General features: G+C 34.4%; 3 protein-coding genes across 4 annotated transcripts; all 3 read left to right on the top strand.

The window, feature by feature from the left end:
* Positions 1–1,305: 1,305 nt before the first annotated feature.
* On the top strand, positions 1,306–5,219 carry LOC129886451 (uncharacterized). Of its 2 annotated transcripts, XM_055961147.1 has the most exons (3): positions 1,306–2,188; positions 2,724–2,843; positions 4,654–4,763. In XM_055961147.1, exons 1-2 carry the CDS (start codon positions 1,481–1,483, stop codon positions 2,841–2,843), a joined length of 828 nt encoding a protein of 275 aa, XP_055817122.1. In that variant the 5' UTR covers positions 1,306–1,480; the 3' UTR covers positions 4,654–4,763. The 2 variants fall into 2 exon arrangements, with proteins under 2 accessions (XP_055817122.1, XP_055817121.1); XM_055961146.1 differs by lacking the exon at positions 2,724–2,843 and having other exon boundaries at positions 1,311–2,188; positions 4,654–5,219.
* Positions 5,220–11,099: 5,880 nt separating this feature from the next.
* On the top strand, positions 11,100–14,575 carry LOC129886449 (phosphatidylinositol 4-kinase gamma 4). Its single transcript, XM_055961145.1, has 2 exons — positions 11,100–13,138; positions 13,923–14,575. The coding sequence occupies exons 1-2, from the start codon at positions 11,801–11,803 to the stop codon at positions 14,298–14,300; spliced, it is 1,716 nt and encodes a 571-aa protein (XP_055817120.1). The 5' UTR covers positions 11,100–11,800; the 3' UTR covers positions 14,301–14,575.
* Positions 14,576–15,431: 856 nt separating this feature from the next.
* On the top strand, positions 15,432–16,687 carry LOC129886448 (uncharacterized). The gene has a single exon (XM_055961144.1). The coding sequence runs from the start codon at positions 15,771–15,773 to the stop codon at positions 16,368–16,370; it is 600 nt and encodes a 199-aa protein (XP_055817119.1). The 5' UTR covers positions 15,432–15,770; the 3' UTR covers positions 16,371–16,687.
* Positions 16,688–16,753: the final 66 nt, after the last annotated feature.

Raw genomic sequence — 16,753 nt, 5'->3', positions numbered from 1 at the left:
TTAGTGCATATGCAATAGATAGCGTACAAAGAATTTAAACAGGAATGTAACTTAATTTGTTAGTGGAAATTACTTATCATTTCTTTTAATTATTCATCACTATTCATTAAATAAAATTATTGTATAATATAATTTCTTATACAAACGTTGCACAGGACTTAAACCTATCCCCTCAATTTTTTATTTTATTTTTGGTAATGGAAAAATTTATATTCCTCTACAGAGAGTATTGTAAATGTAAAATGTTTCGGGAGTGTACCGGTACATAATTAAGGACCGTTGATTGATCTAAATTGTTAATATTACAGGATTTAATACGCCTAGTATAAGTAATTCCTAGAGTGTCTGTCTCAAAAATCTTTACAGCACACACCGGGGACTTTCAATAAGCTTACTTCTTCCAAAAATAGGTGCCTTGCTCCTTCCTTAGCTAAACTACTCGCCACCTTGTTTTTTTATTTCAAAATATGCCTAATGGTTGTAACCTGCAATTCTCTCATTAGGTACCTGATTATATGTTAAAACATTGATAATTAATGGTAATCATTTATATGGCTTGTATCGAATCAGTATTGATTTCCAAAGGTCTATCCCCTCAATTTGTTTCTTGTTGACTTGAAACTCTCTTTTAAGAAATTATTTTTCCTTGTTCATATTAAATGGTGCTTTACCTTTTTTTACTTTGATCCAAATAAGAAGTGTTTCATATAATCAAAATAGATTAATTATTTTCTTTCATATTTACTCTTGTAGAGATAAGTGAATTTTTGTGTAACCAAAAAACTATTGAATAAGTAAAAAAAAATTGAATTTTGTGATTTTAAATTAAAGAAATATAAAATATGTAAAAAAAAAAGTACTAAATTTTTAATATTAAATACGCTTATAAAATTTGAATTAAAGAATTTCAAAAAGAAAAATATGAGAAGATGTAGTAGTATCTTAGTAAAATTGGGATACCACCAATGTCCCAACTCCTAATATCTTAGTAAAATAGGGATATCACCAATGTCCCAACTCTTAATATCTTAGTAAAATAGGGATATCATCAATGTCCTAACTCCTAACGAAGCACCAATATGAGTTGTCGTGTAGTGATGGAATTGCTTTATCCTTAATTAGATGTTTTGAGTTTGAACTTAGGTAAAAAAAAATTATGTTGAGAGCATTATTTCTGAATGACTTCTTCAATGCACGATTTAGATTCAAATTTAAGCAGAACTCTAGCGTACACTTCGAACACCAAGTGGAAGGAAAAACAAACAAGCATATTCTTGAGAAATAAGTATATCTCCAAAATTATGAAATTTGGCAGTAAGCTAAGTTGCGATGACCACCTCACGTGCCAGTCCTCAAGTGAAGCCGTGAAGCATCTAAATAACCAATCGATGCTCTGCCTTTTCCACAAAAGCCTCTCGAAATTGCCTGAACCTGTTTCGATGCTGCCTGAACCTGAACTAGGATTATCCGGCGCTTTTTCATGGATTCTCTCTTAATAAACTCCCCTTATACAGCCCTGGGTCCTTCTAACATTCTTAACTCTAACATCACTTCTTTCAATCTTTCTTCTTTTTGGTTTTTCAGATTCAAAAGACCCAAGAAATTGAAAACATCTTCAGTAACTGTTTCATACTTGAATCCCCCAAATCCCAATCCGGAATGGAAAAATCAGAGCTCATACTTAAAACCCTTTTCGCTACTGCTTCCAATTTTCAAGAAAATCAAAAACTTTGCAGCAAAAGCCTCAAAGAACAAATGGGGCTCTGTTTTTAAAGGTTGTAATGGCCATGAGAATGTTCCTGAGGAACTTAGCGGGAATTTGTTGCAAAATGGAAGCTTTGGTATGGCTCTTTTGAGTATAACTGCAACAGCAAAGGTGAAGATAAGTCCAATTGTAGCTACATTAGCTGCTAACCCAACGTTTGTTTCGGGGTTTATAGCTTGGTTCATGGCACAGTCAATGAAGGTCTTTTTGAATTTCTGTGTGGAGAGAAAATGGGACTTTAGGATTATGTTTGCTTCTGGAGGGATGCCTTCTTCCCATTCAGCCTTGTGCACGGCATTGACCACCTCAGTTGCTATTTGTCATGGAGTTGCAGATTCATTGTTTCCCGTTTGTTTGGGATTCACTTTAATTGTCATGTATGATGCTATTGGAGTCAGACGGCATGCTGGGATGCAAGCAGAGGTAATTAAATACTTCACATATTGTCTTCTGTATTCTTTTAGCGGCTGTGGTTAATCTTAATGCTTGTTCACACAAGACAATTGACTCATTCTTATGTGTGCATTTTGTGGGAATATGCTCTTTGGTAGTTTTAAGGTCTTGTGAGTGCTTTAATTGGGAGATATGGTGGGCAGGTACAGGATAGCGAGAATGTACAGGTGTAATCTTTATCAAGAAAGGTCTGAAAACAATGGAGATAATGTGGTCTTACTTACAAGTGCTACATCATTTATTAGTAGTGGTGAATTGATGCAGAATATATTTATTTTTCTTAAATGTTAATGTCCCTACGTACTTGTTCAGGTTATTAGGCTATTAATAATGGAAAACATGAAAGTGGTTTCTGGTACCCGAATCCTTTAGTTGTAAATTGACTAGGTCCCAATCATAACTCTGCTGGATGACTATACTAGGTGATAATTTATTTATTTTTTGGTTTACCACCCCATGTCCCGAGCCCTTGGAATTTCAGCTAAATTCGGATCGCGCACTGCAGGGCCCATTTGGGGGTGGCGCTTCCAACATAATTTTCTCCATACCCAGGGCTCGAACTCGAGAGTTCTGGTTAAGGGTGAAGCAGTCCCACCATTGCACCACAGCCCATGTTGGTTACTAGGTGATAATTATTTGCTTATAGTTCAGAATATAACTAATGTTATGTGTGCCCCTTGAGTCTTTTAATATTTGGGCATGAATTGAAATACGAAGAGTAGAAAATCTGGCAAAGCAGAAAGCTAGACATGTTTATTCTCTTGAATCCTAGAATGGCTTATTAATACCTCAAAAATTCTGAAGCTGCTGACTTTGAGTCTGTACTCTTGCTGGAAATCCCCTGACACCACATGACTTCTTTTTGTTCGGATAAAATAAGGTAATTTTATGAACGCAAGTACCAAGGAGGTACTGCCAACATACAACAAAAAGAGTAAAAAGCTCTAGCTCAATATTAGCCTTGAGGAATTCAGGATCTCAACAAATCTTTTCGAGTCTTCTATCTTAGTTTCCTTAGTTCACATATATAAATTTTGTATACAGTTATTTTTAATGAAAGCTAAATGCTGTTTTCCCCCCTCAAAACATCTTCTGTTTCTTTAAAGCCAAACAGTCCACATGATGCACTAATGAACCGTTCTTCAAATCTTCTTGAGCCTGCTACCAGTCTTCAGATCTTTCCAGCATTGGAGTAAACTCTTCACATCTCCTGACATGACCCATCAAACATTGAAGAACAAAGTCCAAATCCGCCATCTACATTGACAATCCTTCACATAGTAAACATCTACTGAATAAGAACCCCCCACCCTTTTTTTTAAAACTACATATCATGGGTCAAACAAGCATTCTTTGCAGCAACCCAACCAAAACAAGCAACTTCGTGGGTGCAAATGCCTTCCACAACACTTTCCAGGGACAATAATAGCCCCTGACTGTTAACAATATCATTAGCAATTCTAAGTCAATTCCAGCTGTTGGACTTGAGGACTTCTATAATGGCCCACTTTTGCTCAGGTTGCTCAATCTGTTTGATTTATTAGAGTTTAATGATAGTTTCCAGAACATCTAATTCTTATGTTATCAACACCATTTATCCTATCTGGCTCTAAATAAACCCGTGATCTATCCGGTGTCAAGGTTATAGGTTATATGGTTGATGATTTAAGTTTACCTCTCAACTACACAAAATCTCTCAAGTCGGACCATCAGTGACTATGAATAATTTCTCGTTGCTTCTGCTCGTCTCAGGAGTAGATATTAGAGTTGATTTTACTTACAAATTACTCTCATGTCCCATGTGGTTTCCTCCATACTGTTATTACAAGGGGAATCAGTAAAACATAAATTGTTTTAGAGGCTAGCTGTAGAAAGGGTTAGCTTCACCTAGAATGCTATATTTAGCACTTTTTAGAAGCTGCAAAGTGCCTTGATAGACTTCATATGGTTACATAGATTTGCGAAATAATAGATTGCATTTCTTCAAATGAACTATTGGTCAACGACCTTTTTGCGTGTCTTTTTCAGAGTAAAGAACCCTCTAGAAGAAAATTAACACCAAGTGAAACTCTGAGGAGTCTCATCCTTTGTGACATTCTACTGCTGGAATCTCATCCTCCGTTCCTCGTTTCTTCACCACATGCTCTATTTACTGGAGAACCCATTCTTCCAGAAAACATAGAAAGTACTTCTCCAGTGCTAAAGTCTTGTGGATAAGTTCTCATCTTTTTGTCGCAGATGCTCTGTAGATTCCCGTCTTTTGTTCACCAATCACAAAAATTTACCTACATCCCTTTAAAAGAACAATAAAGGAATCTCTTTTTGTTGATTGTGTCCTTTGCACGACCATTGGACCAGTGCTGTGGAGATTTGCATTTATGTCTGACGGACATGCTTAGCTTTCTGAATAATCAAATCTTATTCTGTCATCTCAGGTTCTCAATCTGATCGTTGAAGACTTATTCCAAGGGCATCCCATCAGTCAAAGAAAGCTAAAAGAACTTCTTGGCCACACCCCATCCCAGGTTTTTGCTGGGGCTTTGCTGGGTATTATGGTTGCTTGGATGTGTAGTCAGGGTTGTTTAATTGCAATCTGACCAGCTTCAACAGGTATACTTGCCAATAACTAGGAGTTGTCCATTACTACTGTACAAGAAGCACTGGCTTTTTGTATGAACAGTTGATACCTTATATTCATTCCTTAGTAAAAGGAGAAAATGTTCTGCAGCCAATTTAATTTGTTAGCCTTCTGAATTTGTACTCTAGTGTATGTTCAAGCTTTTAGGATTTAGTAATCTGCTTTTGATTTTGTCCATGGCATAGTACTTGATTTTCTCAGGTTAGAAAACTGTATCATTGTGGAGAGTAGTATCGTACTCTCCACCGAATCAGAGTTCAAGACTCGTGGTTTTATTTTCAGTTTGCTTTCATCTGTATTCCTTTTTGTAACCGTATCTATCTGACTTTGAAGTACATGATGATGAAGAGTGATTTGCAGTGATGTCGACATTAAACGTAAGGGATCTCTAGATTAATTCAATCCTTTATTTCGAAACAATAGCCATTTCAGCTCCTTGTTGAATTGGTACATTCTTGATATTTCCAGCATATTGTTACCTCTTGCATTGAACTGTTTGATTGGAATTACGTCAATGTTATTTATTCACCACAAGCTGAACCTTTTATGCACATCCAAATATAATTAATAAGCTTATTAATAAACTTGATTGTGTAAATGTTTTGAGTTTAGCTAATATAACATTTTACCCTATCACAAAAACCAATTGCATGCAACTTTTATAGCAAGTGTGGATTGATAACCTGCAAAACGTGGTAAATGTGTTACTTGTGCTGGTAGGAAATAGCTATAGAAAAAAATGGTAATTTGAAAAGTAGTATTTAGCTTGAGACATGTCAAGAATATTGCCCTTAAAGATATTTTGTCCACACAATGAATTAGGTGTATCCTCTGGGATCTAACGAGTTCTTCTAGAGTTTCAGTTATAAATTGGGAGCAAAAACAACATAATTTTAGAAAGCATAACCCAAGAAGAGCATAAAGAAATTGATTTTTTTTATTTTTTTATGTTGTTCAATAGATCCATGTATATATATAGGTGTTGCTCCAACAGATAGTTTAACTCCATCAAATCATCAAAGTGCACACAAACTGACTTAAACACAAATAAAACTAACATATAAAAATTTTACTTAAATGTTTGTACCACTACCAGCGTAACTTAAGCTCTCTTTTCTGTTTTTCCATGGATACAAATTAAAGTATGTGTATAATGAGTCATAAAGGTGTAATAACTTTTTGGTCAGCTGCCATTTCTATGGTGGCTTTGTGTCTTTAATTAAAGTAAGAATAATGGGCAATTACTGCATTCATGCCAAAGTTAGGTAGTTCAAAATACAAAATTGGGTGCATCTCTTACCAAGATTCTCCAACTAGCCAACCATAGTACAACCATAAAAATTCTGCCACAAATTTCTTCCTAGGACTTTTATGTGAGGCAAACATCAACACCACACCAGAGTTGAAGAAAGAAAATATAGCATCAATATGAAATATGCTCCCTTCAACTCTTCTTTTGTTTGACAATAGAAAACCTTAAATGTAGGGTTACCACTAATCTTAATTGTTACAAAAAAAATATTTTTTTCTTTTATTGGTTGTTTTTTTGTTTCTCAATATCATCCTGAATGCACCTTAGAATCCAGTTATTCTGTTGCTACCAAACATCCATTTTTTTCTCCATCTTCACCCTCCCCCTTCCAACTTGTAGTAAAGCTTTTTAGTCTTCATCTTGTTTTGGGTGAAGTTGGTTAGCTAGCTAGAAGTGTGAAGGTGTTTGCTGTATTTAGTGAAGGGTGTACTAGTCCTAATACAGCTAAAATTGTTGGGCACTTTGTGTAATAAAAAAAAACCTCACAATATGATATTAGGGGAGAAACAAAATAAAAATTACCTATGGCACTAAAATTAGATGTTGGTGGGGGCCAGTAAGTTATAGGTACAATTTGGGAGCAAAACAATATTTTACAAATAAAATAGAAATACATGTTAATTAGCTATATGAAATAATCGGAAGCACACAAAACAAATTTTTAACTTGCTCAGACCTTAACGAATCTTCTAATTTAGAACATCCATTATCGTGGTATATATTGTGGAACTGTGGATTCAATGACTTATGCTTATTTTAATGGGAAAATGATATGGAATAGTAAATATAGTCTAGTTAATTTATTGGCTTAGTTATAGTTTAGTTTAATTGTAATTCGCCACTAACTTTTTCAGTTAATTACGTGACCCATATTTATCTAATGTATAATGAAGTAACAGTTGAAAACTTCTTATACACTTTTATTTTCTCTCTCTATAATATATTTTTAATATATTTTCTCCTCTTTCATTCATTTCAATTAATTTTTAAAATTCAAAATTTTCACAAGTTCCCTCTCAATTCGTGATTCCAGAATTTCAGTGCCACTTGTTTTGCGATTTTTTTTCATTTTTATTTTCTAGTTTGAAGTTCTTATCCTTCTTATTTAGGTTTGTTTTTGTATATGAAGTGATTTTTTCCAGTTTATCGGAGTATACATTGATTCAATCATGACTGAAGAAACTACTTCTAAGAGAATCACTAGAGGTATACAAACTAACCAACAAAAGTTGGATGATTTTCCATCCTTTCCCTTGGATTTAACTCAGGAATTCTAAGAAATTTCAGGTTCTATTGCAAAATTCAATGTCATTCAACAAGAGATTCGTTCAAAGAAACGGAATAATCCATTGAACATCCAACAACTCATGCATGTTAGTAATCCTTCCAGTTTTGAACATGAAGAAGATAATGCAGCCGAGGTGTTGATTGCAAAAAATAAGTGAAAGGCATCTGGGAAAAAAGTTGTCCAATCTGATTCAGTAGAACAATAACATGCACAAAGGATCGAGGTAGATTGCATAAACTTATTTTTCTTACAAATTTTGTTTAATATTATTAAGTGTATAAATATATTTGTATAATTTCTATTGGTATTTCTAATTTTTCCCCCAAAAATTGCATAATGTGGATATTTGTATAAATATATCTATATAATTTTCTCACAAATTTGTGATTTTTCCCAAAAAGTTTGTATAATGTTGATATTTGTATAAATATATTTGTATAATTTTCTCACAAACTTCTGATTCCCACCCCCCACCCCCTCACCCCACCCACCCCAAAAAATTGTTATAATATTGATATTTGTATAATTTACTCACAAATTTCTTATTTTCCTCAAAATTCTAGTATAATGTTGATAACTGTATAAATATATTTGTATAATTTATGTATGTTTTTTATTCCCCCAAAGTTAGTATAATGTTGATAATAGGATAATGTTGATAATTGTATAAATGTGTTTGTAGATATTCCTCATAGGCAATGCTATACGAATATCGATATAATCGATGACTTGCGCATCTATCAGCCTGAAGATGCATACAACGATTTTTGTGCTTCAAGTTGTTTTTCTCAAATATCATCAGTGCATCGGTGTCATGTCCAAGCACAGTTGTTTAGGTGTTTTATGTTGAGAGAGCTACTATTTGTCTCATTACTTGATATGCCTTCACACAGTTCATTGTTCTGATTACACCTATCCAATAGAGTTATACAAATTGGATACCAGTTAAATTCATTTGTAGCCTTTTTTAACATTGCATATACTTTCATACCCATGTCATTGTGTATAGTCATTGGAGTGTTGCTCTCTTCAACTTTATATTCAATTTTCAGGGTTTTGACACTCACATCCACACCTAATTGTAGTGCAAGCAAATTATACAACTTTGTATAAGATGCATTTTCTCTAAAAACGACTCCTCCGATAATGTAGTCCACATAATAATTTGCATCATACTATTTTCCAGAAATGCATTACCAAGATAGCTATGGAAGACATTGTTGTATTCAATTAAACAAGTAGAAAATTCAGGAACGTGTAAAATTCAGGAATTTAGGCAACGCTGTATGACTTTAATCATACATACACAATTCGATACATGTAAAATTTTATACAACTCATAAAGTCCAACTACATATATAAAAATTTATACACTTTAAAATATGACATATATACAGAATTTTATACAACTCAGTAACTCCAATTGAAGAATTAAAGTATATTTATACAAATACAAATATAATTCTCAATAGATACAGTCGATTGATACAATTATAATACAACTATAATCGAGCCTTCATTCTTATACAAAAAAACTCATCAGTACAATTATATACAATTCGATCTATCCAGACACAGCTGATTCACAATCATTCGATTCAATCTAAACTCAGAAAATGTGAAGTGAATACAAATTATCAATCAATTCAGTAAACGAAAACTCAAAATAAACTGAATCCAAATTTTTAATTCTGTTTTTGCAATCAAAACTAAAAGCACGAACCCAATACAGTTTATTGATTATACAATTCGACACATACTTTTGATACACATATAATAAATATCATAAACAAGAATGCGAATTCAATGTGTCATGTACCTTTTTGTATATTAAGCGAAGAAATCAATCAATTTTGGTGTTGAATTAAATTCGTCCGTATGAGAAACCCATAATGAAAAGCTTTGAGTGCATGAAGGAATTCATATTCGCGTGAAATTCTAAACAGATACTGTTGCTTGATTTAAGGGATTTATTTCCTTTTAGCAACCAAAATTCCCGCACCTAATTTACTGAAAAATTTGAAATTTTGAATTGTATAACTTTTAATAAACAAGCAAATTATACAAAAATGGGACGCATAGCAAACTTAAATTCTAGCTACGATTCGAAAATATTCAAACTGTAGCTATGGATCATAAATATGATTTTTATACTAGCTATTTGTGAAATTTTTACTGTACCCTCTCAGATCTATTTTAATTGTCATGATAAGATTTTGCATAATCTTTGAGAAAACATTAATTAGGAGCGTTATTTGACTAATATACTCCTTATTAATTCTTTAATCTTTATTTATTTATGTGTCTCTTAATTCTAGAATAATTAATGTTATGGATAAAATTGAAAAAATATAATTAATTTTCTCTTGATTGTTTAAATTGACAATTATTTTGGGACAACTATTTTAATATACATGATAACTAATATGGAATGGAGGGAGTATAAAATTAATATTAATATCTTATAAATCTAGCAATGATATTTGTGGATGTATTAGTTGTAAGCCACAATTTTCAATTAGAAAAATTTAATTATTAAATGTGATAGGTTTTGTTAGACTTCTCAAATTGAAATGTCCTAATATGACAAAGGAGTATAATTTTATATTCAAATGGCCTAATCTATCGAGTACCATCTGGGGCTGAGCATAAAATACTCAAAACTAAATTATCGAATCGAATCAAAATTTTAGGTAATTTGGTATTCGATAATTTGATAGGGTACTCGAGAGTAAAAATTTAGAATAAATGTATTTAGGTTTGAGTTTGGTATGAGACATTAGTATCATTTGTTATTCGATATTTTTTGAATACCAAGTTATTTACTTAATGAAGATCATATAAACATCGAAAAATAAAAATAATTGGAGCAATAGTATTAACTTTGTAATACAATCGGCTATAACTTCAAACAATACTAAATTAAAGTTTAATTTACTGATTACCGAATTAGCGAATCTAAATTCAAGAATTCGGTATTTAGTATCTACTTTTAACTATCAATTGCCAAATTACCAAACCCAAAATTTAAAAATCTCAAATCAATTACCGAACGCCCACCCCTACCATCTACCATCAAAAATCTTTATGAAAATATCATTTTTTTTGAATTATTTGTAATTGAAATATTTTTATAAATATAAATAATATATGACACTCCTTTCATTTTAAATTTAAAAATATTTTAGTTTAATTAAGCATAAAATTTTAAAAATAAAGAAAAATTTTCAAATCTTGTAATCTTATATTTATGAGGTAAATTTTTTTTTAAGGGATTTTTTTAAAAATAAGATATTTAAATTGAGATAAAAAGAAATATAACAATATGAAAAAATGATTTCAAAAAAAAAAATTAAAGTATTACAGTGGAATGTTATAGAGGACGGATGTTATAAATTGGTCTGATGGCTCGCATAAATAATCTCTAGCAGTAGGTTATTACCATTATAGTCATGTGTTTGATTAATTTTTTATTTTGTAAAAAATTACTTAAATTACATTATAAATAATCTAATTGTGGAAAAGTTTTCACACTAATTAATCAAAACCAATGAAATTACAAAGTGGCAAAGTAGAAAAGTCTTGCAGACCCATGTTCCTCGAACCTACCTTTAATAACGTTACATTTTCTCGTAATCTGTGCTTCTTCTTAACTTGTTGCCCAATTAACGGCGTTTCTCATTTCCTTCTTTCACAAAACCAAATACGAGTAAACGCCGTTACATTCCGTCAATAATCCACGTCAAAGTCGTCATTCAACGCTGTACTATACTAATTCCCACGTCTACGACGCATATCTTCTTCACAGTACCAAATTTCTTCACCTATCTTTCTCACCGTTCAATTGCCGGAAACTTCGCCGGAACCATTCAAAAGCTCATCGTTGATCTCTTTTCATCTTATCTACATACCAACTTTCCGATCATACATTTCTTCTTCGGTTCTTGTTACTCCGTTTAGGATCCACTCGTTGTTCTCTCTGCCTTTGAATTTTCTCTATTTAAGTTATTTTCTTTTTTTCCCCCAAATCCAATTTCTAGAACCCTAATCTCCCGTTTCCCAAAGCTTCTAGCTTTTGCTTTTCGATGGCCCATCTCAAGTAAATTAACACATATGGGCCAATTATGAATCTCTAGGGCTTTGGGAAATTTTAATGTGGTTTCTTCTTCTTTTTTGATTTGTACAGTTTCGATCTGTGAGGAGGAACACAGATTGTATATAAAGATGGGTTTGTGAAATTCTCGGTAAATTATCTTTTTATTATTTTTTGTTTAGGGGCTTATATTTTTCAGCTTGATTTGATTTTTGGAATTTAGGGTTTGAGAATTTTTGGATTAGTGAAAGATGTCTTCAGCTGGAGTGATTGCAATTAGTCCTATTTGCAAGGAGTCTATGGTGATTCCTTCACATTTTTTACATAGCCAAGAATCATTTTTGATTTTTGTGGCTATGTCAGGATCAATGGTACCAATGAGGGTTCTGGAATACGATTCAATTGACTCGGTGAAGCTTCGGATTCAGACCTGTAAAGGGTTTGTTGTGAAAAATCAAAAATTGGTATGTGGAGGACGGGAATTGGCTCGAAGCAATTCCCTTATTAAGGATTACGGAGTTGGTGATGGAAATGTTCTTCATTTGGTCCTTAGGTTATCAGATCTTCAGGTTATCAATGTGAAAACTGCTTCTGGTGAAGAGTTTACCTTTAATGTGGATAGGAGCAGGGATGTTGGATACGTGAAGCGACAAATTGCTAAAAAGAAGGGTGCTTTAGTAGATATTGATGAACAAGAAGTGCTTTGCAATGGTGAGAGACTTGAGGATCAGAGGCTTATACATGATATCTGCAAGAACAATGATGCTGTCATTCATTTTGTTGTGAGAAAATCTGCAAAAATTAGAGCAAGACCGGTGGAGAAGAATTTTGAGTTGTCTATTGTGGCACCACAACTGAATGACAAGGTAACAGAGAACAGGAGTGGGAATGAAGTAGACAATAAGCTTTTGGTTCCTAGGGAGCCTCCTGATAGGGCAAGTATTTTGGAACCTATCATTGTTAACCCAAAGATTGAAGTGCCTTTGGTGATTAGTGATTTGATTGGTTCTACACTTGAAGGGTTAGATAGAGGGCATTATCCTATTAGATCCTCCGAAGGCACAGGAGGAGCGTACTTTATGCTTGATGCAGCAGGGAGTAAGAAGGTTTCGGTGTTTAAACCAATTGACGAGGAGCCTATGGCTGTGAATAACCCACGAGGGCTGCCTTTGTCAGTTGATGGCGAGGGCTTGAAGAAAGGAACTAGAGTCGGAGAAGGTGCTCTAAGGGAATGTGCTGCCTACCTTTTGGATCATCCAAAAAGTGGTAGGCGTTCATTTTCTAGTGAGGCACTGGGCTTTGCTGGTGTTCCACCAACTGTCATTGTGAGGTGTTTACATAGCGGATTCAATCACCCAGACGGTATCAACCCTAAGATTGGGTCCTTGCAAAAGTTCATGGACAACAACGGAAGTTGTGAGGATATGGGACCGAGTGCTTTTCCTGTGGGGGAAGTGCATAAGATTGCAGTGCTTGATATGAGGATGGCTAATGCAGATAGGCATACAGGGAATATATTAATGAGCAAAGGTGAAGATGGGCAAATCGTCCTCATTCCAATTGATCATGGTTACTGCTTACCTGAGAGTGTAAGTCTTCATTATTTCCTTTTCTTTCGGTGTATGATATGCATTGTCTGTGGATACGTTTTATGCTGCTGCACTTCCTGATACGTCTATCACTTGTATTGGTTAAAGTAGTTACAACATGATGTTAATCATCTTTTACAATTTTATTTTTGTGATCTACATAACCTTCCAGCAAGTTACTTTTATGATTTTAAGTACTCACTGTGATGGGAATTCAGAGGCATGTTAAGTTTCATTCATTAGTGTCAACTTTGTGGTTAAGGGTATTTACGTCAGTTCAGATTTGATGTAATCTCCGATCCAATTGTTTGCCCGGCATTTCTACGTACTTGCAAGCCCTTTAGATGATAAAACACAAATCAAAGGATTAAAAGGAAACCATTTTCATGTCAAGTGTTATTATGATTTTTATTGGTCAATGGATACCTGCGAAATACTGGGGCCTTTACAAAACTGACCACCTCTTTCTTGCCCTGCCTTTTGAGAGGCCTGATATTATCTGTTCTGCATGAGACATAATAAACACATTCGAAGTAGTTAGTGTGCCCTTTCAGAAAAAGTTTCAAAGTGCAATTAATATCTCATTGCTTTCTGCCTTGCTACTACTACAAAGAGAACTCCTGTAAAATTTGTAGATTTTTAAAGATTGTTTTGAGTTATTTATATCCTCTCTTGATCTCTCTCTTTAATTTAAGATTGGCAATAGAAGGGAGATATGTTAGGACCTGGGAAAATTTTGGTATCCTTTGGGTTTTGAGTTGCTTTATCTTTTATGATATTGCAGTTTGAAGATGTCACTTTTGATTGGCTGTATTGGCCACAAGCTCGTCGGCCATTTAGCTCCGAAACCATTGACTACATAAAATCACTTGATGCCGAAGAAGACATTGCCTTGTTGAAGTTTTATGGGTGGGACATGCCTTTGGAAAGTGCCCGCACACTCCGCATCTCTACTATGCTTTTGAAGAAAGGTGTAGAGAAGGGCCTCACGGCATTTACCATAGGTAACATAATGTGCCGGGAAACCTTGAACAAAGAATCTGTGATTGAGGAGATTGTTCAGGAAGCACTGGACTCCGCACTCCCTGACTCAAGTGAAGATGCATTCCTTGAGACCGTCTCGCATGTTATGGATCGTCACCTTGATGAGATTGCCTATTGATATTTCACTGAAGAATTGGCATATAGGTGTACATAGGAGTCTGCAGACACCTTTTGTCTTGGATGCATCAACTTCAAGATAATATCCTGTTTTCAATTCATTTTCGCAGTTAACTGGAAATGACCTAGCTAGGTTGTGACCAAGTTCTTTATCTCAATTGTCAATTCTCAAAATACTGTAAAGTTTGTTGCTCATCTTTTTATACTGGATTAACTTGAAGGAACTATATCCTATTCCTCAAATAATTATCTATGTTATTGTTTTACTCATAAAAATGTTTGCAGGAGTCGGGGTTATTGACATCAAACTTGCTTCATACTTTTGTTAGTTAAATTAAAACCAAGTTTTTTTTTTTAAAAAAATATTTTTGGCGGTGGGCGGGGGGTGGAATTGAGACACAGAAAATGAGTTATGCGCCAGTTTAAGCCTTTTGGGTGGTGAATAATTCAAGAAGGAACAATGCCAAGGATGAAATGTACAAATCTCAGCTGATATCTTTTATTGTACAAAGCTCTTTTCTGAGCCCTTTGGAGCTTAAAATATTAGAGGTGAATGTTTGCTAGTTGATCCAGGGGTATAGATGCATATTAGTTAACTATTGTTAAGTTCTAAAAGTCTCTGTGCAATTACATATCACACATCTATTGGCTTATGATAAATTATAAACATACAGTGCCCTTTCCACCCTTTTGAAACGATGGGTTTGGTATGAAGTGGGACATCAATCTCATTTTTATTAGACCTTAACTTGATGCCTAGTTCACTTCAAACCTAATTATGCAAACCTTATTTCTCACTCAAAACTCTAACTGTTAAACCTCCTACAACCCCAAGAAAACACAAATGAGAAAGCAAACTATATAAACATCTTGATTGAAAAGATACTTAAACAACTTAATATCAATCAATTGACTTCAATTTGTTCTTTTTGAAAATCATTTCACCTAGGAAAAACTTTTTTTAAACATCAGATTTAATGCAAATATGACATCAAACATGGAAGTGTTGCCATTTTTGTCAGCCTACTAGACAAAAATGAATACGGGGATTTTGTTTGCTTCTTTGGAGAAAAAGGGTAACTATCATATACGAAATTGCAACTTAGCCATTATTGTCGTCAATTTCTAACAAAAATCTATAGTTTAGGCGTAAATCTAGGCTTTTCTTCTTTATTTACATGAATTTTTATTGCTTACAAACAGTTATTTCTTAACAAGAAAGAAAAGCCATAAGGGGTAAGTATCACTTTTCTTAATATTGACAGAACAAATCACTATAGTAGATGTAGACAATTTAACCAAGCAGCAGCCATTGATGTCTCTCTAGTTTTTTTCTCCTCTCTCTTTATTGCTAATGATAGGCTAACCCAGCACTTTATTGACATCTCTCCCTTTCTTATTCTACTTTCTTGGCACTAAATTTTCCCTACCGGGTTTCATAATACAAGTGAAAAAGATTTAATCTTTAGCCATGTTTGATCCTTACAGATCTAAACCCAGCAGAGGGCGAACAAATTTTGCTTCATGTATTTGTGCCACTGTGTTCCTCTTCTTTCTCGTTGCAGCCATTGTTGTAGCTTACTTCTTCCTCTTCAAACCCAAATCTCCCAAAATCGCCGTTGAGGCCGTTCGATTCCCTACTTTCTCCGTTACCAACGGCACCGTTAACTTCACCTTCTTCCAGTACGTCTCCGTCACAAACCCAAATCGCGATGAGTTCACTCACTACGACAGCTCGCTTCAGCTCAGTTACTCAGGGGAGCCAGTGGGTCTTGTTTTTATCCCTGCCGGGAAGATCGACGGTGGTAGGACCCAGCATATGTCGGCGAAATTTGATGTACAGTCTTACCCACTTCCAGCCAAGCTGAAAGCTGATGTCTCCGGCGGGATGATTCCGACGACGGCGGCGAACGGCGTTGGAGGGGGACCCACAATGGAGGTGGAAACGAGGATGAAGTTGGTTGGGAGAGTTAGGGTATTGAAGGTGTTTACACATAGGGTGGACAGTGGAGTGAAGTGTGGGGTGATGATTCAAGTCAGTAGTGGCTCTGTTTTAGGCGTCCGTTGCTGATGAAGAAGAGATTGCTAAAAGGCAATTGCAGTATGTAGAATTAGGTGAATGGGGAGTGCAGAAATTGATGAAGATTGTTTTTGTGCTTTCGCTTATTATGTGTATATGAACATTATTGAATTTGTCAAATTGCAAGCTGTTTTTTTTGTGAGCATTAAAATGGCCAGAAGACAATTCATTTTGGCCACTTCCAGATTTGTCAGTTTATTATTGTTGTGCTTAGAGTTATGCTAAATGATAAGTTGCACTTTCAACCAATTTTGCTCATTTGAGCTAATTTACAGCTTAAGTTGCAATCATTGTATGATTCTTGGAAATCAGTGATAAGGGCATCCTATGTTGTTAAAGTTGTGGAAACAACCTCGCTGTGTACAATGACCCTT

The sequence above is a fragment of the Solanum dulcamara genome, chromosome 4 (genome assembly GCF_947179165.1).
Source record: "Solanum dulcamara chromosome 4, daSolDulc1.2, whole genome shotgun sequence".
In the NCBI taxonomy this organism is placed as follows: domain Eukaryota; kingdom Viridiplantae; phylum Streptophyta; class Magnoliopsida; order Solanales; family Solanaceae; genus Solanum; species Solanum dulcamara.
The sequence above is the reverse complement of the archived record's forward strand: the minus strand, read 5'-3'. Positions and strand labels throughout refer to the sequence as shown.

Excerpts from the sequence above, each read along its gene's own strand:
- LOC129886451 (XM_055961146.1), top strand. The coding sequence starts at position 1,481 with ATGGATTCTCTCTTAATAAACTCCCCTTATACAGCCCTGGGTCCTTCT. Across the intron at positions 2,189-4,653 it reads ATGCTGGGATGCAAGCAGAG|GTTCTCAATCTGATCGTTGA; the intron begins GTAATTAAATAC and ends CTGTCATCTCAG.
- LOC129886449 (XM_055961145.1), top strand. The coding sequence starts at position 11,801 with ATGTCTTCAGCTGGAGTGATTGCAATTAGTCCTATTTGCAAGGAGTCT. Across the intron at positions 13,139-13,922 it reads GTTACTGCTTACCTGAGAGT|TTTGAAGATGTCACTTTTGA; the intron begins GTAAGTCTTCAT and ends ATGATATTGCAG.
- LOC129886448 (XM_055961144.1), top strand. The coding sequence starts at position 15,771 with ATGTTTGATCCTTACAGATCTAAACCCAGCAGAGGGCGAACAAATTTT.